We start from the raw sequence: 20,321 nt of genomic DNA on the forward strand, positions 1-20,321 counted from the left end.
AAGTAAAAACTTTGACTTTTTTTCAAAAATGGACTGTAATTTTCTGAATTTCCAGCAGAATAAAACAATTACCATTTGATCCAGTTTTCTCTAAAAGGGGTAAGTTTACTTCAAATAGGATAAGCTTATTGCAATCAATGTAATCATCAGATTGAAACTGAAGCAATTTCTAAATTATGCAAATTTCTTAACTCCACTGAAGTTTTGAGTTATTAAATTTCAACTTATACTGTCATTTTTACCAAATTATCCGAAAGTAATTTTAATCTTCGAACCTCTATTTGTTAATTGATGTCATTAATTGTACCAATGGAAAGACCAGCCTATTCTGCTAATCTCTTTTCATCTTATTCCACTCCCTATGCTTGGAAAATTTAGACGACTTTTTTTTCTATTTTCTCAGACAAGACCCTGTTGAATCCAAGATTAGGGGTTTGATGAAGAGAATAGGTTGTGGTTATCTTCCCTGCATTGGCGTATACACCGTACTTTTTAGAAAAAACTGTTGAGAATTTGAGAAAAGTGCAATGAAGTTTCTACCGTTTTTGGAAACTTTTTCGATGTAAAATTAAGGGTTTAATTGAAAGAAAATATTGCGGGGAACTTCCCTGCAGAAGCGGCCGGCTCAAGTAAAGAAACCGGTATGGATCTGCGAAAACTCCAATTTTTTGAAAATTTGTTAGGTTTTTAAAGTTTTTTTATTTGTGTAAAACGATCCTGGCAATTATATGATGAATGATCCAATCGAAAGAACAGTTTGCTGGAATTTTCACCGTTTAAAGTGATGCTCCTTAATTTTTGTTGGGAAGCTGATATATTGGTTTCGCTATGTCCATTTTTGAAAGTAGACCGTTTTTGGAAAATTTTGTTTACTTCTCTCAAAAACTGCTGTGATATCTGAGATGAAAGATTCATCCGCTAGGTCAATTTGTGTGAATTTTGCCTGAATAAATGATTCACTCTTAATTTGATCAAAGAAACGCTAAGTAAAAGTCCAATTTTTGAAATTTTGTCGGTGGTTTGGATTTTTTCTCGGGCCGTGCCAAATCTGAGGTGAAGGATTCAATGGAAGTATGTGGTTGTGATAATGGTTTTTTGCATAAGTGGCTACCCTCTCATAATGGTAGATTGTTTGCTATGGAATTGGGTTTTTGAACGTTTTTGGAAACTTTTTTTTCCATTTTCTCAAAATCCAACTTGTCAACTCTGAGATTAAGGGTTGAATTGAAATAAAGGGTTAAATCAAGTTGTGGCAATTATCTCTGCATGACAGGCGCATCTCTAATTTAGGTCCTTAACTGTTTGGTCTGGAAAAGTTAAAATTTTGACCGTTTTTGGAAGCTTATTCTTTGCTCGGAAAATCTTCTGCAAGTTATGTTCAACGGTTCAAAGAACAGGTTAAGCGAATCCTACCTGTAGGAGTGTTTTATCCATAATTTTTGTATACAAAACGTTGTGGTCTGGGTAAAAAAAATAATTTTTGCATTTGACTTATTTTTTTGGACCTATCGTTTTCTTAATTGACGCTGCCGATTCCGAGATTAAAGGTTCAAGCGGAAAAACAGGTTGAGGGATCTCCCGTGCTCAAGCTAATTAAATCTCGTAAATTTTGGTACGGAAAACTCTATGGACTTGAGAAATATCCAATTTGTCATTCTGTCCTACTTTAATCAAATTTTCTAAAACGCCCGTACCAAATCTGAGATTTTTTTCTGCAAAATGCAGTTCAGGAGCCAAAAACATCAATTTTTGTCACGTTTTATTTCTCTAGGCGAAAACTAACAGTTAGTAGCTATGTTCCATGCATGCTTCTTGGATACAAATAAACATGTGGAATATTGAGAGTTGCTACTCGAGTGTATTTTCAAATGTATATTATAATTTCAAAGCAGTATACATTTTTTCTTCAGATGGAGATGGATGTTGTGAAAGATATAGTAGACCGACAGAAGCTTGTCCGCGATCGTGCGTTGGAGAGAATAAAGGCGGATTTAACCAACGATAACAATGAAGCTACTAAATCACTCCTTCTAGGCAGGTTTTTGCAACTTATCTCTGCGAACACTTATTGGGAAGCCCAGCTTGGCTGTCTAGAAGCGTTTTGTATTCTTTTGCCGCATATAAGAGGTCAGAAATGTCTGGAAAATGATAAGTTGACCCCGTGGAACGATGTTATTGTGAAGAACTTGGACTGCGCTGAGAGTAGAGTGAGAAAAGCGGCTGCTTGTAGTGCTGGGGCTCTTGTGAGTGCGTGTGGCTTCGAATGTTACAGCTTCTTCCGAGATCTAGCAGTGGAGAAATTGAAAGTGAGCATTCGCTTTTAACGGTTAATTTAAAAAGATGTTTGAATAATCATTGCATGTTTTCGTGAGTGCCTTAGGTCTTCATGGTTCGACAATGCGACTCATCGGACGAGAGAATGGACACAGACAATAGTGACCAAAGTGACAATGATAGTTTAAATGATCAAACTGGTCGTTTGAGTCCAGTGGGAGGAGGAAGCAGTGACATGGTGTTGCATGACACCGCAGGCTGGAGGGCTCTAGAGTCATACATGGCATGTCTGCAGAATATCATGATGGCCATGGCTGAACAAAGCCAAACTGAAGGTTATTAAAATCTCGAATGAAAAATTGTTAATGTTGGTACTGTAGTAGCTTTTGTTATTGTTGTTTTTGTTGTTGCTTGGGATTACTAGCGTATGTTATGAAATCTTTCAATTTTGAATTTGCGAAAGCTTCATCCTCTTTTAGGAGAAATCTATTTGAAAAGATAAATATATTGCTTATTTTCCTCAAGCTTGTTTTGATGTGGATCTGGTAGTTAGATACTGATGCGATCGATTATCAAGCGTTATCAAATCGGAACTAAGACGTTTATAGGTTTTTAAACATGTTTAACAAAATCACTTAAGTCATTGGTAACAGCTTGTGCGCATCATTAACGTGCTGATCTGCTGAATTTCTTTAAAACTCAGGCTTTTTTGCTTCTCCCCACCTCACATAAGCATGGTGTAACGAGGGTTTTATAAGGTTACGTATGAAGACCAAATGTGCTTGTCATGGCCTTATTAGTCCGCCTGCCAATTTTGGTAGCAATTGGACGCTGTGAGGGAAAGGAAAAAGCCAAAACTCAAATTAAATTACTGCTGATGTTTCAATAATCGTTAGTAGTTTTATTAGTGTTTGTAATATAGCAGTTTTTTCTTGGAAAAATTGAATTGAATTGTCGGTGAATTGAATTGCTTAGTTTTGCTTAAAAGGTTCATTCAGCATGAGTTGTTTCGGCGGATGTTATATTGACATATTTGCCTCATATTGCGTCAATTAAAAAGTGATCTTAAATTTTTGAAGTGAGTGTGCTTTGGGGTGGGCGATATAAAAACTTAATAATATTTATAGCTAATTTTTGTGGCAATTTTTTTCGACTCAATGGGCGTTTAAGGAATTATTGTCGGCCTTATTACCGCTAAAAACATTTTGTTTGATTCATTTTTAGTGCTGGCAATCGTTTCAAGTTTTCACTTGCGAAAACAATTGTACTTGTAATCGGGAACTAGATTTTTTTTCCGTAAACAACTTTTCTAACGAAATACTGCTGCAGTTACTTTCAAGTGCAGGCTGAGCTACCCACTCATTTTCTCGGAAATTTAATTAAAAGTACTTTGTAGTTCATCGTAGTACTAAATATTTTCTCAAATAAAATTATTTCGGATTCGTAGCTTTCGTCCTAGTTTCCGTCGGCTCATTTTTCAGTTTTTTTCTTTCAAATGAAATTTTTATGATTTTTTATATGTCCTTTTAGCATTATACTTTCCAAAAAATGGTTTTTATTTTTAATTTAAAACGTTTATTTCACTTTCAAGTGCCTTGTAATCGGCAATTAGACTTTTTCCAGTAAAGAACTTTTCTTACATTTTTTGCTGCACGTATTTCTTCATACATTTGTATCACTAAATGCAAATATTTCTTACATGGTAAAAGCTGACATGCTCAAATTCAAATAAAAATGCCCTTTAGATCATTTTAGGTAGCAATTAAGTTTTCAAGTATATTTTTTGAAAACAACGATTTTGTGGTTTTCGTCCTAATTTCTGTCGGCTCATTTTCTTTTTTTCCAATTCTTTTTTTTTTATTTGGTACGCTTTGCAAGCAGTTTTTTTGCTAACGCTTCGGTTTTTTAATCAAAGTGTTCTCTTTCTAATTGAAAATAATCCATCGAGACAAAGTTTAAAATTTTGACTTTAGTAAAATAATTTTTTTTTCACCTAATTTAAACAAAAAAGTTTCGACTTCGTCTTTTTTTGCTCTTTTATTGCGATGTTTTTGTGGTATAGCAAAATTTGTGATGCTACGCTTTGCCTTTGTGTCCTGAAACAATTCCATTTGTCGGGACCCAAATATGAAAATATTTTGGCATGGGCATTTGTTTCGAATTTGGCTCAGTTGCAATAGGCGCGAAGCTCATTTTGCCTCTGCTTAAGTTTCTTTGTAGACGTTGATCTTCACTTACTTTGAAATTCATCTTAAAAACATATGTCTATTTTTGAAGTTTTTTGATTTTGTAGTTTTCTGGCACGATTTTTTCATAAAAATTCGAATTTTTAAGTTTAAAAGTGATTTCAAGAAAATGTCTGAAATTGCTCTAGCGACTACAGAAGTGCATTCATCCATATTAATGAATTAATGAAGGCATCTTGGTGTATATGCAGTTATTGATTTCTATTCAATTTCATCTGCTAAAATTTAAGTGAATTGGGCTCTCCAATTACCAAATCGGAAATAGCGCGAAAAAACATGAACGACTTCTATTTTTGAAAGTGGATTTTAGTTATAAGATTTTTCAATGGAGAAATAAATTTATCTTTTGATTCAGTTTGCTCAAATTGATTCAATTTTTTTTCTCAAAAAGTCAATCAAAAATTTTTGAAAATTGCTCAAAAATCTAAAAAATTTTTTTTTGTTTTCGTTTTTTTTTCGAACCTTCTGTTGGCCATGTTATATCGCATTGAAGCCCTGTCAATCCTGACTCGAGCGATCAAAATTAAAAGTTTTAGTAGGTTCATTTATTTTTTTGTTATCCACTTTTTCTAGTCAGTCGAATTTTATTTAATGTGCCTGCTCTTAGGAAGTGATATTTGTGGAAAAGGTTGAAGTATGCGCATCGGGCTCTTTATAATAATAATTAATAATTGTAGTTCCTGCGAATCGCAGAGGAGCTATCAGTAGGCCTTAACAGTCCTGTCGAGGATAGTCCATTTGTATTACTCCCCACATTCCAGACTGTTATTTTGTAGAGCGAAGCTCTTTTTAGCGACTCAAGGCCGTTTTTGTGCGTCTAGAATTTTCACGTGGTACCACTATTGCAGCCAAATTTGGTCAGGTTGTGGTAGACCTGAAGCTAGAGGTCAAGTGATTTTGTTTCCTATGTTGCAATAATCTCGCGAAGAGTTTCTTTCTGGACACTTTTTGTTCAAGTTGAATTTTCGACTGCAGTTTGCTCGATCTTAAATGTTATTTTTGGGTTATTCGGAATGTCTAATAGCTGTCGTTATTTGACTTTGTTCCATCTAAAATCACTGTTATTGGCGGGCTTTGAAAGTTATCTGTTTAAGATGAGTTAAAACCCGATTTTTAATTCTTTGCGTTGTTAGGCTTTGCTGATACTGAAGTTAATCATTTTCAACAGCCCCAATGACAATTGATCTAAGCTTTTTAGCATGTTTTTTTTTGGTGTTTTTCTCTGTCTCTCTTAAAAAAATTTCATGAAATTCTTGCAATTTTTTGCTAATGTAACTGCTGCTGAGAAAGTTTTTGTCTCTATTTATGAAAAGCGGGTTGGATTTCGTAAAAGTGTTCACAATTTCATCGAAATTTCCTTACGTAGGTCTCTACTTGCTCTAGAATTTGAAAATGCAAATTTTTGATTGTATTCTGCTAAAAATAATCTCCACAATTTGTAAGAATAACTAAGTTTTCTCGGCTTTTTTTTGTAGATCGGAAACTTGATTTTTGTGACTGGAACTAAACAATTTGTTTAACTCTGTCAATTTTTCAATAAGATGTTTAACTCTGTCAATAAGATGTTTAACTCTGTCAATTTTTCAGGAGCAGGTGCTGAGTTAGAACTGGACTCTGAATTGATTGCCCTCGTATCTCAGGCGACCGAGCACCGGAACCGCTTTGTAAGAGAGATGTCTTATCATGTGCTAAGTTCACTCATTGCCATGCAGGATGTGAACAAACCGAACAGGACTGAATTCGCTAGAAAAGTGTCAGAATTAATCGCGAGAGGTTTGTCGGATAATTGGAGTCAAGTCAGGATGTCTGCATCAGTCGTATCCAGAAAACTATGCCAAGGTAAATTTCGTTCGTTTTCTTTTTTATCCCCCCACCCAAAAAATGGTTGAAATAAAATTTGTTGAGTTTGTATTGATTTGTTGTTACTTCAAGTGCAATTATTTGAAATAACTAAAAGAGAAAGGAAATTAGGAATCAGTGATTACTGAAGGGGAATTATTTTTTTTGCTGCAATAATTTTCATCTGAAACTACTCTGCCTCTGGAATTCATGCTTCAATGTTTCACATCGTACTTTTTACTTCTCGAACGGTCCATTGGATATTGGATCTAAGAAGTCAACATTTTTTCTCCGCTTAATGAGACACCTGAAAACGAGCTGTGCTGGCTTAATGGTGTTCTCCTATATGATTCCAGTTTGTATTTGTAAGTTTAGATCAAGTTAACTCCCTCCCCTCATCAAGAAGGAACAAGTTAAAATCTTCCACCCCAGCGTTTAATTCAAATAACTTTCCTAAGCGCTGCATGTAAAATGCTTGATTCTGATAGGCTGAACAATCCAATTTAGAACCAAGTTAACATCCTCCCCTCACCCACCCCCCAAACGGTTTATGGGGGATGTATACTTGGTCCGTAAGTTTTCATAAATAACTACTCTGTAACTAAATATCGTTCGGAAACAATTTATTATAATATGATCATTAATGCTAACAGACAATGCTCGTTTTCCTTTAAAAACTAGAACTTGGGTTCCTTTCTCAGATCTTACTCGCGACAACTTGTATAACTTGCTCCCGGCGCTCTTGCCTCCGATGTGTCTCAATCGCTACTACATAGCAGAGGGAGTCCGTCTCTACTCTCAGGAAACATGGCGTCTAGTTTTCGAACACACCGGTCGTAAAGTGGTGTGTGAACACATAAATGACGTCATCAAGTTCTATGTCAGTCAATCAGAAGCGGAGAATCACGCGGTCAGGGAGGCTGTGTGTGCGTGTGTGACAGAGTTGGTCACGAAGATTGACAAGGATGTGTTGGTTGGCCACGTAAACACTTTGCTGGAGCTGCTGATGATTTGTTTCGATGACGACAGGTAAAATTTAATGTTACATCTTTTCCAGGTCTATGTCAACATTTGAAAGTATTTCTGATAGAGTTCTGATAGACGATTTCTGATAGAGTTAATTCAAAAAATCTATATGATATACTTATCTGGAATATGTGTGTTAACCGAAACGGATTTAGAAAATATGTATTATTGCATCTGTTTTTGACAAATATGCTCGTTGCTAAAACGAGGACTTGTATTTCTTTGATATTTTTTTACTTAAGCTGGCCGGTTAGAGATTCAGCCTGCGTAGCGACCGGTTTCTTCGTCGAAGCCTTTCCAGACGAGTGCAAGAGCTCTGCAGATGAAATCGCAGACAATTTCTATCACAACTTGACCGACAACATTCCATCTGTACGGGAGGGCGCAGCTGTCGCGTTGAAAAAGTTCTGTTCCGTTTATCCTGACTGGGTTGAAGGTGTGATGGAAGAGATGAAAAAAGGACTCGGACAAGTTGCCAATCAAGAGGAAAATTCGATTCTAAATGACGGGCTTGAAAAAGGTGCATTTTTTATTCTGATGACCTCAATTCTAAAAAATTCTAGTTAAAAGTTGTAAAAGTTGCATCGACAAATGCTGAAGTTCTGTAGGCTTACGTTTTTTAAGTACAAAAAAAAACAGAACCAGCACTATAGGATTTAGTGTTGTCGTGTGATTCCCGAAAGATGTGTTGATTGTTCTAGGCAGGCTTTTTTGTTTTAGGTCCTGCAACCTATTCGGTTGTGAAGCAAGTGCATGACAATGACCCGAGTCTCCATGAGAACCAAGTCATGTACTCGTGCGGGTCACTCGCCCCCAAAATGAAGAAGGGTAGTTCTAAACGGGCAAAGGTAAATAATATCAACCTATTGCATCCCCGTAAAATTCCATTAAAAGGTACTGAGCTCTGTCAATATTTGGGTCGTGCCACTTTCGAATTTTAGACTCTTTTTTTTAAAGTTTCCGTGGCTTGACTTTTCAAATTCATGAGCATTTTTTTGTAAGCTTTGGCTTTGGACATATTCTTTTTGTTGAGGTTTTGTATGTTTTATTTATTGAAGTTTTTTCTTTGTAAACGAAAGAAGAGCCTCTTTCGATGATTAATTTTTGCTCGAAAAGTTAATGTATTTAGGTATGTGACAAAAGACCCGATACTGGGGGGTGCATGGCTCATTCATTCAAGCGACCAGGTCAGCCTTGGGAAATCACTGACGGTTTTGTGCTCCTACTTGGAGAAATATCATCTGTAAATGACCTCAAGGCTAAGATAGACAACTCAATCACAATTTTAATTGCCAAAGTGTTCAACTACAAACATTTCACCCATCATCCAAAACTGTTCACTACGTGCTACAAGGTTTTGGCAGCTCTTTTCACGAACATGGGTAAAATGTACACCAAACGGACCTTAGAAATGTTCTTAGATGGCTTGTTTTACGGCTTGTCAATCGACAACAAGTTAGCTCAATGCGCGGCTGAAGACTGCTTTACCACAATAGCCAAAATTATTGGTCCAAATATTTTGAAAGGAAGAGTTGAAAATTACGATTCAAAGATGCTGAATAAACTACATTTCGTGCATTGAATTGATAAGTTCCCTTCGCTAATCGAGCTAAATTCGAATTAAAATATACTGCGGTTTAGATGTTGACATGTGTGGTTTGTTACAGCAGTAGAGATAAATTTCTCAACTTTACTATTTTATTTTGGTACAAATTTTAATTTAATTTCATCGGTTCAGCTGAAATTATAAGCATTTCGCATTAGTTTTCAGAAGAATAGGGTTCTCAGTATAGTCAATTGTTCTTAGTTATTTGAAAATCTGGACTTCTCGAAAATCTGACTTATTTGCTTCCGAGTCGTTTTTCTAAGTGTTTTCCTTTTGTAATTGTAAATTTTAACCGGTAGGAACTTTCTGTTCGGAATGACATTGTTAGACCATTATCGCAGCTTGTCCTCAATTTGCGCTAAAAATTTGAAAACTGTTCTATACGGTAAAACATCAATCGCGCTCCAAAACGAAATTTACTCGTACCTGCGAACCCATCCTGCTTTTGGAGAACGACCTTCAATAGAAGGGAAAACCCTCTCCCAGTTTCGATTGGAGACTTTCAGAAGGACTAAAGCGTTGTTCGCGAGCAAGTTCATGACTTACGATCGGATGTTTGAGGACGTGAATAACTACGTGGAGTTCAACACTTGTGTGGGAATGTATGATTGGTCGTGTCTGGCCAAGTATGTATTGTCATGGCAGTTTGTAGGACTGACTTTGCATGTCCTGGGCACGGAACAACACAAGAAGTTCAGGTAAGAGAACAACTTCTTTCCAATTCTTGCTAAGTTCATAAAAGTGAAAAAAAATGGACCTATAAGAACTCAAAAATTGATGTTTTCGAATAAAAATATGAGCATGCTTTTCGCGCTCCCCTGTTGGGGAGGGTGTGATAAATGCCCCTTGCAGCTGTTTGCACAGCCCTCGGGTCCACCACTGGAAGGCGGCCTTTCTGCCAAACTGCCCCTACGGTACTTCCAACACACCACTTAACTCCCTTTTAACTGGCAAAATTATGAAATTTGGGCATTGAACTCATTTAAATGCCATCTTATACCAATTAATATCTATCAAATGATATAGATCTTGAATAAAAGTTTTGAAAATTTTCAAGAAGCGTTTGTTATTTGATTTTAGAGAAGACATCGAATCCATGCGAATCTACGGCTCATTTGCAATCACAGAACTAACTCATGGGAGCAATATGCGAGGTATTCAAACCACGGCCACTTACGACCCAAAGACCAAAAGCTTCATCTTGAACACCCCTTCTTTGGAATCTGTGAAATGTTGGGTGGGAAACTTAGGAACTACCGCTACTCACACTCTGCTGTTCGCTCAGTTGTATACTCAGGGAACTTGTCATGGAGTCCATATGTTTCTGGTTCCAGTGAGGAGCACTAACAACTTGACGCCCCTCCCAGGTATTCTAGTGGGGGACATGGGGTCCAAATTGGGACTCCATGGAGTGGACAATGGGTTCATGGCATTGAGGGGAGTTTCGGTTCCAAGAGAGAATCTCCTCAATAGATTTTCAGATGTGAAAGAAGATGGAACATACGTGTCGCAATTCAAGTAAGTCGATATACGTGTTAGTATAAACTGCTAGTGTCAAAAGAAAGAAGAGGTCAAGCGAATCTTTATATGGGCTATTTTTTGTCAGAAAATTTTTTGACCGCAATCTTTATTAGCTAAATTTCGAATTTCATAAATTAAGTTAATAATATTGAAATTATATATTAATTGCATGAATTGTTACGCTTGTGAAAATGATATCTTAAGATTTTTGTAATTTCTTGAATGTGGGCAGGGCAGCATATGAATTTTATAACACGGGCGGTATCTGTTAAAGTTTATTAAAAATCCTGATTTAGAGACGCAGAAAAGAGACTATCCGCGAGTTTAGGCGCACTGCTCATGGGTCGAGTCGCTATCATCGGCATATCGGTGGCCAATATGCGATGTGCTCTCGTCATCGCCCTCCGATTTTCTAGTCAGAGACAACAGTTCTTCAGTGACCCAGAGAAGAAACAAGAAACTACTGTAATCGAGTACCCAACTCAGCTGATCCGACTGGTTCCCAACTTCGCCAAGTTCTTTGTCTATGAACGATTCTCAAGGCGCCTTTTTGATCACTTCCATGAGAACCTAAAAGCTAATGTCAAAGGCGAGCTGAAAGAATCCGATGAAATCGTTGGCCGAAATCTGCATGTGTTGTCGTGTGGAGCGAAAGCTGTCGTTACGTCGTGTGCGCAAAATGTCATTCAGACATGTCGTGAAACTTGTGGAGGTCACGGATTTCTATCTCACTCAAATTTGGGAAAGTTGAGAGAGGATAACGACCCACAACTAACTTATGAAGGAGATAACTATGTATTAATTCAGCAGCTGATAGGCTACGTTTTGAAGAACTACAAAAAGAACGGAGTCTTGAAGATATTCGACTTTGAGCTGAATGAGAAAATTGAGATGTTTCCAAAGTCAATCGGAAGTTTGGAGAATTTCTCGGACCTGGAGAAAGCAATGCGAGGCTTAGTCTTTGTGTTGCTGAAACTTGGTAGTTTGCATAATGAGCATTCAAAGTTGGATCTGGCTAAAAGTGTTGTAAATGTGATCGCGTTCCACTGGTTTCTGAAGTGGCTGGAATCTGTTCCAAAATCACCGGAACACGAGTTTCTTTCTCAGATGGGACAGTTGTTTGCGGTTCAGACGCTGTATGAAAATGCGTCCTATCTCTACGATGCGAATATTCTCCAGTCCAAAGATTTGAACAGACTTCAAATTCGAATTGAGTGTCTGAATGAAGCTCTGAAGAAGAACCTAGTGACGGCAGTAGACGCTGTAGCGCCTCCCGATTTCGTCTTGAATTCGTCTCTCGGCAGTTCGGAAGGAAACTTGCATGATAATATTGTGCAGCAGATTCTCAATGCAGACCATTCTAGACCTTCGTGGTGGAAAGAAGCAGTTAATTTTGATTCACTCGCTAAAATGTAAAAAAGCTGAAAATTAGATGACTGCTTTTAATCGTCAAAAATATGTTTTTTGGAATTTGACAGGTTTAAATCTATCTATTATATATTTAAATGCGGGCTTCACTATCTCGCGATGCTTAAGCTTTTTCAACGTATTATTTTTGCATGTTTAAGCTATATCGTATATTGCAATGGTTAAGAATTTTTTTTTGATTTTTCAATTTGATTTTAGTGGTTATTTTACCGATTTTAAATTAAGCAGCCCAATATCGAATTAGGGGTTGCGAATTTTCAGAAAATTTTAATTAATTAATTCTCAAAATTTGAAATTCCCAATCTTGTAGTTGGGTGCTGTCAGAGTACTGTAAGGAGTTACAAATCATGCCTCTAAATATGACCGTTTAAATCTTTGTAGTTTTCGAGATATGACGTTTTTTGTGATTTTTCAAAAAAAATTTCATTAAACTTATTAATTTTTTTTCGTAAAATCTGAAATTCTCAACCCTGTAGTTGGGTCCTGTCAGAGTTATCTCAAAGATTGCGAATCTTGCCGCCAAATATGATTGCTCAATTCTTTGTAGTTTTCGAGATATGACGTTTTGTGATTTTTCCAAAAATTTTCAGAAAGTTTAAATAATTTTTTTTTCAAAATTTAAAATTTCCAACGCTATAGTTCGGTGTTGTCAGGGTACTCTAAAGAGTTGCAAATCTTGCCACATGCGACTGCTAAACGCGACTGCTCTAATGCTTTTAGTTTCCGAGATCTGACGTTTTTTGACTTTTTCAAAATTTCTCGAAGAACTTATCTACAAAGAATTTCAAAAAATTTGAAAATACTAACTTGATGAAGATACAACCTTATTGTCAGCGTACACCCAGGCGTCTCAAATCTTGCCTGTTAATATGAATGCTCAAATCCTTTTAGTTTCCGAGATAAGACGTTTTTTTTTCGGTAAACTTAGGTTAAAAATTCACAAAATTTTAGGATTCCTAACCCTATAATAGGGTGCTCTTAGTGGTTGAAAATCTGGCCTCCAAATTTCTCCAGAGGCCCATTAAGTTTTCGAGATGACGCTTTTAAAATGGGAATTAAAAAATGTAAAAGTTCGAAATTACCAACCCTGTAATTGGGTGCAGTCAGAGTACACTAAAAGTTTGCAGATGTTGTTTCCAATATATGCGGTTTTTCATGAGCTGTCGTAAAATTTCGAAGCACCGAAGGTGCGTTAAACGCTAGTAACCGGTGAAATCTCAATTTTCATCAAATTGAGCCTGAAAATGAAAAATCTAAAAGGCCGGCCTCGAAAACCGCACCTTTATTTGGGGGCGGATCTAGAGTTTTCTCGAAAGGGGCGCTGATTTTCATAAATATTGTCTTCGCCGACGAAATTGTCTTCTAAGGTCTCTTAAAGCACCATTAGGAACCTATTTTGACCAAGATTTTGGTCATGTTTTGAAAGGTGTTGACCAAAAAATTGCATAGTGTCGGAGCATTCTCCTTCATTTTTAGGAATAATGGCGCCTCTAGAATGTTTTATTATCACAAGTTGAAGTTTGCTTTTGGTTTTCAGGGGTCAGACACATGAGGGGTTCGTCCCCGCCCTCCCCGTAAATCCGCCTAACTGTTTTTCTGGGTACGTTTTTCTAGGTATGTTTTTCGAAGAATGTAAAAAGTAACGAGGATTTTTTTATGTGTTTTTTCTAGCCCCCGGCCTGCTCGAGGATAGACGGTTACTGCAAATAGCACAGAATGTTCCCACCATAGTTTAAGAAAAATACAAAAAAAGTTTTTTCAATTTAGTGTCGTTTTTTTTTGCGTGGTATGATTATAAAGATCTGAACAAAAAAATAGAACTTCGACATATTCGACAGTCATAATAAAATAGGCATAAAGGAAAACAGCGGTTTTGTAAAAAATGAATAGAAAAACGAAACAAAAAACCTCAAAAAAATTTCAACATTTTTGCTGAAATTTTTTTAAGTTTCTGATTTCCAAAATGGAGCAAAAAAAAACTCCAAAAACTAACTTTACTCGGCTAAAACTAAGTTGTCACGGCTTAACGGCTGATTGAGTATGAGTAAGCTATTTTGAGCCTGCTCGCTCACCTTATTCGCTCGAATTTATACCAAAAATCAAAAATTTCAAACGGGCTTTTCTTGACACAGTATTTTTTCAATGTACTTCGAATCACGGCTAAAGGGACTTTAATATGACATATCCCTCGATACTTTGCGATGCTTACACTTGCGAGATTAAGTGTGTTGTAATCGGGAACTAGACTTTTCCTTAAATTTTTTCTTACACATTCTTGTATTCATTATTTCTCTTCTTTTACACCTTCCAGTAACGGCGTCGCCTTTTCACTAACGCCGTCGCCTGTCCAGTACCGCCGTCACACTTCTAGTAGCGTCGTCGCCTTTGCAGTAGAGCCGTCGCTGGTATCGCCGTTTTCTTTGCTTTTTAAAGTCTGGGGTTCGACTTTCGATTGTCTGCTCAAATTTCGTTGGCTAAGTTGCATTATCTCGGATTTTACTTGTACTGTAATAATTTTTGATTGCAGTTGCAAGTGCAAATTTTCATTCCAGTTTCAGGGAGGACTTGAATGATTTTAACTTTTTTCATAAAATGTTTTTTTTCTAGTTTCAACTGGTGTCTGCTCAAGTTTTGTCGTCTAAGTTGCCGAAATAGGATTTTACTTGTGCTGTAAGCAACTTTTATTGCAGTTGCAAGTGTTGTTCATCTAGTTTCAGGGGACTCAAAAGATTAAAAAACATCATAACATCTTTTAGTTTCGGCTCATTTGGTGTCTGCTCAAGTTTTTTCGGCTTAGTTGTCGCATTTTGGTTTTTCCTTGTGCTGTGCGCCACTTTCATTGCAATTTCAAGTGTAATTGTTGTTCATTGTAGTTTCAGCGGGGACTTGAAGGGTTTTTGAAAAGTTCGTAATTTTTGCTGTTCAACTGGTGTCAGCTTTAAGATTGTCGTCTTATTTGCCCATAACTGATTTTTGTGCTGTAAGCAACTTCCATTGTTGTTGCAAGTGAGTGTGTAGTTTATTGTAGCTAAGTTGCGACATCTCGGATTTTGATTGAGATGCAAGCAGTTTTGATTGCATTTGCTAGTGCAAATGTTGTTCATTCTAGTTCAGGGAGGACTTGAATGATTTCAACTTTTTTCATAAAATGCTTATTTAGTTTCAACTGGTGTCTGCTCAAGTTTTGTCTAATTTGGCGCCTCTCGGATTTTGCTTGTGCTGTAAGCAGCTTTAATTGCAGTTGCAAGTGCAAGTGTTGTTCATTCTAGTTTCTGCGGGGAATTTTTTTTCCTATTCAATTAGTGTCAGCTTAAAGATTGTCGTCTCAGTTGCCAATCACTGATTTTTTTTGTGCTGTAAGCAATTTTAATTGTTTTAACTGAATATGTTGTTTATAATAGTTACAGGCGGGATTTTAAACTTAGTCAACGTAAAATATAATTTGTGTTGTTTATAGTAGTTTCAGGCGGGATTTTAAACTTAGTCAACGTAAAATATAAGCTTATAAAAATCGATTTCTTTTTCGGGTCAACTTATGTCAGCTCAAGATTGTCGGCTTTGTTTCCTCATTGCTTGATCTGTTCCTTTGTTTATTTACTATTCAAATATCTGGCATGTTTGCCTAGAAGTAACTTCTATTGAGACATACGAAAATTCAAATTTTGGTACACCTAGATTTTTCAACTTTTTTTTTCGTTTTTTGTTCAATTTTTCATGTTGTTTTTTCTGTGTTATTTGTGGTTCATGATTTAGCGTGGAAGAAAATGAAATTTAGACAACTTATCTACGCTGAAATGGAGATCCAGCATCAACATTGAGGCAAGAATTTTATGAACCGCTTTTGGAAAGAAGTGAAAACCATGTGCTAACAAGTAAAAGGTATCAAAGCAATGTAGAAACTGAATGTCTGTATAAATTAGCGTAGAATAAAGTCGGAATAAAATCCATAATATTATAAAAGATACCCAGAAAGATCCAAAAAATAAAAAGGAAAGTGCAATAATAATCTTTTTGACAATATTTTTAGTAAAATTTCAAAGTTGAACGTTTTCGTTGACATAAGGCTCAAAAAAGAAAAACTATTTCCTCAATTTTAATGGATTTTTTTCCAGAAATTTTCAAATGGTCAAAGTGATCCATCCATTGAACCAAAAAGAAAAAAGAAATTCAATTAATGATTTTTTTTTCAGTTTTTCCTTTGTTTAATTTTCGTCGGAAATTGGATCAGAATCTTCGGAATTGGATCATAATTTGCTAGAAAAATTAGTTTGATTGTAGCCCCTGATAAATCGCCACATCAGTCTTTTTTTTCAGTTTTTCCACTGTTTAATTTTCGTAGGAAATTGGATCAGAATCTTCGGAAATTTGATCAGAAATTGCTCGAAAAATTAATTTGATTGTAGCCCCTGATAAATCGCCACAAATCAAAAAATATTTTAAGCAAGTTTGAAATAATCGTTTTTCATCAGGTTGAAATAATTTAACAAGTTTACGTCTAGTGGTTATTATTTTTCAAGTCAAAGCTCCTGTCCTTGCTCCATGCGGACCGATAAAAAAATTTTGTCAATTGAAAGAAGCTTTACAAAATACAGTCTGCAACTTCTTAAATACATCAAGGAGAAGTGTGGTAAAAGTCTGAAGGTTCATCAGAAAAAGTTTCAAACTTTTTAAAGCCACTTGTGATTTTTTTGGGTTTTGACTTTTGATTGAGAGTCAATGAACGTAGTCCAGACACCTATATAGGTCGTGATGTTTTTTCCTTTTTTCAAGAAAAGTTTTAAAATGCTCTAATATTTTACTGAAGTGCATTAATACACAAATGCTTCTAAGTATATATGCACTATTTGATTTCAATTCAGTTTCAGCTACAAAAAGTATCTTAAGTTGCGCTCTCCAATTACGAAAATATAAAGGCCACGAAAAACGTGATCGACTTCAAGTTTTGAAAGTGTGTTTCATTGTTTCAGATTTCCCAGCGGAACGAAACTTAAACTATTGATCCAGTTTCTTCAAATTGAATTATTTTTGCTTTCAAAGAAAGTCCATCAGAAAATAATTTTGAAATTCAAAAAACTTTCATCATTTAAGAGTCATTAACGTAGTGAATATTTTTAATATAGGTGTTTCTGATTGTTTTATTGTTTTTAGGACAAATTGTTCACGCTCTAATTACATCTTTCGCTAGTTAAGTTAATTTCCTTTTTAAAATGAAGGCAAACTCCACTATCGAACAGCAAAAGTGTAAAGATCACAAAAAACATTATCTACTTCTAGTTTCGATAGTGGATTTTAATTTGCAGGTTTCCCAGCTGAATAAAAAAATAGTTACTGATCTAGTTTTCTCAAAGGGGCTTATTTTATCAAAAATTGTCAACCATAAATTTTTGAAATTCAGAGAGCTTGAAGGCCATATACTTTTTTCTTTGAAAGTCGAAATTTGATTTCTTTAAAAAAAATTAGTCTGTTTTTTTTTCAGGCTATTTCCGTTCATGACTCCCAAATGTCTGTTGGCTATCTTTTTTTCTACTTTGAAATTTAAGCTATAATTGAACTGCGTTTTTTTCGCTTGAAAAGTGAGTTGAAGCGTGAAACCTCTACTTTTTGTAAAGTTCAAATTTTCGCCGGCTTTGTAGAAGCGTGAAACCGCTCGACTTTTTTTGGAAGTGTCAATGAATTTAATAAAGGTCGGGTTGATTTTTTTAAAACACAAGTGCATTGATACATATTAATGCAATTATGTTTATATGCACTTTTTTGAGTTCAGCTGAAGTTTATTTGCTAAAAGGTAGGCAAGCTTTGCTCTTCAATTACAAAAGAGACTGGGCGAAAAATTGTAAACGACTTCAAGTTTCAAAAACGAATGTATTTTTATTTTGAAATCTCACTAGAATACAAATTGATCCAATTTTCTGCTTTTGGGTTATTTTTATTTTTTTTCTATCTATTTTTTTTGACATTTTTCAGTTTGTCTGTTGGTAATGTCACTAAAATACAAACTTTACAAATTGATCCAATTTTCTGGTTTTGGGTCATTTTTTTCTATCTATTTTTTTGACATTTTTCAGTTTGTCTGTTGGCAATGTTGTTTTCTTATTTATCTTCGATTCTCTAAACACCAGTGAAATTAGTTAAGCAGTGTTGATTTTAAGTTTCGAAATTGGAATTTCTTGATTGGGATTTTTGGAACCTTTGACCCATGAAATGTTTTCAGTGGCTCGGTGAAAAAAAAACCAAATAATCCATACAATTTAAACATAATGGAAATATACCTAAATAACCGAAATCGCTTCAACGTGGACGTATTTTGGAGGTCATTTTGAGAACAGTATGAACATTTATGCACTAAGGACTACGCTTTTCTGCGCAGGTTTCCGAGCATTCTAATGTTTTCAGATAAAGTTGAAACGTCTCTACTTATTTTCAGGTAACAAAAATGTCCTTTGATGTCGATACATGGATCGAACTGGTCAAAGACTGCAAATACATTCCAGAAAACGACTTCAAGCAACTCTGTGAGAAAGTGAGCGAGATATTTCTGGAAGAATCGAACGTGCAATTTGTATCTACACCTGTCACAGTTTGTGGAGACATTCACGGTCAGTTTTATGACCTCGAGGAGCTTTTCAGAACGGGAGGTCAAGTTGCAGATACGAAGTATGTATTTCTGGGCGATTTTGTTGACCGAGGTTATTACAGTTTGGAGACGTTGACAAGGTTGCTTCTGTTGAAGTTGAAGTATTCTGACAGAATTGTGTTGTTGCGAGGCAACCACGAGACGAGGCAAATCACACAAGTATATGGTTTCTACGATGAGTGTATATCTAAATACGGAAATGCAAATGCGTGGAGATATTGCTGCAAGGTTTGTCAAGTTCATAGGAAAAGTGGACACACGAGAGAAATAGTTTCACATTAAGTAACATAAATACTCAAATAACCCATAAACAATTGAAATACCTCATGTATACTCATTTTTAGCCTCGAATAAATTTGTAGGAATTTGCTTCATTTGGGTATTTGCACCATTTCGGAGGGTCGAGTGATGTGTTTTCAACATACACCTAGTTGAAATATTATATTTTTTGGTAGCTTTCGTAAAACGTTGATAGGTGAAATTTGTGGTCCTGAAATAGTTTTTTTTCTTATTTGAGTTGTCGTTTGAGAAATGAGTAATGGATTCAGTACTTGTTGTGTTGCTAGGTGTTCGACTTGATGACAGTTGCTGCTTTGATAGACGGGCAGATCCTCTGTGTACACGGAGGTCTTTCTCCAGAGATCAACACCCTGGACCAGATTCGAACCATAGACCGCAACCAGGAGATACCTCACAAGGGCGCCTTCTGCGACCTCGTCTGGAGTGATCCGGAGGACTTGGATAGTGGTTATGGAACTAAGGCCTGGAACATCAGCCCGAGAGGGGCCGGATGGCTGTTCGGAAAACAAGTGGTCGATGTGAGTGTTCATTTCTTGTATAAAGTCCATGTGCTGATGTTGAACAGTTATATGGATTTCTTATACTTCGGCCGGACGAAATAATTAATGATTAATAAAAAAGGAACAGCTCAAATTAACATCATTTTTCACTCAATTTCAAAATTGTGCATTCACATAAAAATCAGCTTTATTCTCAGTTGAGTTTAAAAAGCTATCTAATTGCGTGATTTTAAAGTGCTTCTTTTCTATCATCAGTGCTCTTTGGTTCGTCCCATTAAAGTTTTAATTATTCAGGAGTTCATTCATATAAACGACCTCAAACTCATCTGTCGCGCCCATCAGCTGGTCCAAGAAGGCTACAAGTACATGTTCGATGACACCCTAATCACAGTGTGGAGTGCCCCCAACTACTGCTACAGGTGTGGGAACATAGCAGCCATCCTGGAGATCAATTCCGTCTCCAGCAAAAACACAAAACTGTTCAACGCCGTGCCAGACAACGAGCGCAAAACTCCTCCCAGAAACATGTCGCCCTATTTTCTATAAGTTCAATTTAATATGATGGATGTAGATGTAGTTGATGCTGAATTTAAGCTGCTAATCTTAGAGTAAATGAAAATTCAACTAAAAGGTTAAATATGATGCTGAAAGCAAACTACGAATGTTCTATGCGTGGCGAATTATGCCGCTCTGAAAATTTTTTCAAGAAGTAAGGCAAGCTAATGATTATTAATCCTCTATAAGACTCAATTTTTAATTTTAAACTGTTTTATATTAGCTACTTGGGGACGAAAAGCGAAAAACAAAATGTTCAGAAATTACAGTTAGTCAAAATATTTTGTGATTCGTAAATTTATTGCTTAAATAAAATGGCCTTTTTGTTAGCAATCGACGGTTTTCATCTGATGTGAAGTTTTTAAGTGAATTGTTGTCGAAGTGAATGGTAA

At 36.0% G+C, this 20,321-nt stretch overlaps 4 protein-coding genes across 6 annotated transcripts in view; all 4 read left to right on the forward strand.

Annotated features, from left to right (window-relative positions):
• LOC134846552 (centrosomal protein of 41 kDa-like) overlaps positions 1-20,321 on the forward strand; it is a 604,453-nt gene that overhangs the window by 437,675 nt on the left and 146,457 nt on the right. The gene's annotated exons all lie outside the window — the stretch shown is intronic.
• LOC134845983 (uncharacterized) lies at positions 1,915-9,122 on the forward strand. Its single transcript, XM_063863133.1, has 7 exons — positions 1,915-2,306; positions 2,381-2,609; positions 6,108-6,359; positions 7,061-7,388; positions 7,628-7,905; positions 8,106-8,233; positions 8,515-9,122. Exons 1-7 carry the CDS (start codon positions 1,917-1,919, stop codon positions 8,965-8,967), a joined length of 2,058 nt encoding a protein of 685 aa, XP_063719203.1. The 5' UTR covers positions 1,915-1,916; the 3' UTR covers positions 8,968-9,122.
• LOC134845984 (peroxisomal acyl-coenzyme A oxidase 3-like) lies at positions 9,237-11,946 on the forward strand. The gene is made up of 3 exons (XM_063863134.1): positions 9,237-9,689; positions 10,072-10,509; positions 10,809-11,946. The coding sequence occupies exons 1-3, from the start codon at positions 9,307-9,309 to the stop codon at positions 11,926-11,928; spliced, it is 1,941 nt and encodes a 646-aa protein (XP_063719204.1). The 5' UTR covers positions 9,237-9,306; the 3' UTR covers positions 11,929-11,946.
• Positions 18,338-20,301, forward strand: LOC134845570 (serine/threonine-protein phosphatase 6 catalytic subunit-like). Its single transcript, XM_063862517.1, has 3 exons — positions 18,338-18,802; positions 19,141-19,392; positions 19,669-20,301. The coding sequence occupies exons 1-3, from the start codon at positions 18,374-18,376 to the stop codon at positions 19,918-19,920; spliced, it is 933 nt and encodes a 310-aa protein (XP_063718587.1). The 5' UTR covers positions 18,338-18,373; the 3' UTR covers positions 19,921-20,301.

This window comes from Symsagittifera roscoffensis, chromosome 5, assembly GCF_963678635.1.
Source record: "Symsagittifera roscoffensis chromosome 5, txSymRosc1.1, whole genome shotgun sequence".
Classification (NCBI taxonomy): Eukaryota; Metazoa; Xenacoelomorpha; order Acoela; family Convolutidae; genus Symsagittifera; species Symsagittifera roscoffensis.

Excerpts from the sequence above, each read along its gene's own strand:
- LOC134845983 (XM_063863133.1), top strand. The coding sequence starts at position 1,917 with ATGGATGTTGTGAAAGATATAGTAGACCGACAGAAGCTTGTCCGCGAT. Across the intron at positions 2,307-2,380 it reads TAGCAGTGGAGAAATTGAAA|GTCTTCATGGTTCGACAATG; the intron begins GTGAGCATTCGC and ends TGAGTGCCTTAG. Across the intron at positions 8,234-8,514 it reads GTAGTTCTAAACGGGCAAAG|GTATGTGACAAAAGACCCGA; the intron begins GTAAATAATATC and ends TAATGTATTTAG.
- LOC134845984 (XM_063863134.1), top strand. The coding sequence starts at position 9,307 with ATGACATTGTTAGACCATTATCGCAGCTTGTCCTCAATTTGCGCTAAA. Across the intron at positions 9,690-10,071 it reads GAACAACACAAGAAGTTCAG|AGAAGACATCGAATCCATGC; the intron begins GTAAGAGAACAA and ends ATTTGATTTTAG. Across the intron at positions 10,510-10,808 it reads ACATACGTGTCGCAATTCAA|AGACGCAGAAAAGAGACTAT; the intron begins GTAAGTCGATAT and ends ATCCTGATTTAG.
- LOC134845570 (XM_063862517.1), top strand. The coding sequence starts at position 18,374 with ATGTCCTTTGATGTCGATACATGGATCGAACTGGTCAAAGACTGCAAA. Across the intron at positions 18,803-19,140 it reads CGTGGAGATATTGCTGCAAG|GTGTTCGACTTGATGACAGT; the intron begins GTTTGTCAAGTT and ends TTGTGTTGCTAG. Across the intron at positions 19,393-19,668 it reads TCGGAAAACAAGTGGTCGAT|GAGTTCATTCATATAAACGA; the intron begins GTGAGTGTTCAT and ends TTAATTATTCAG.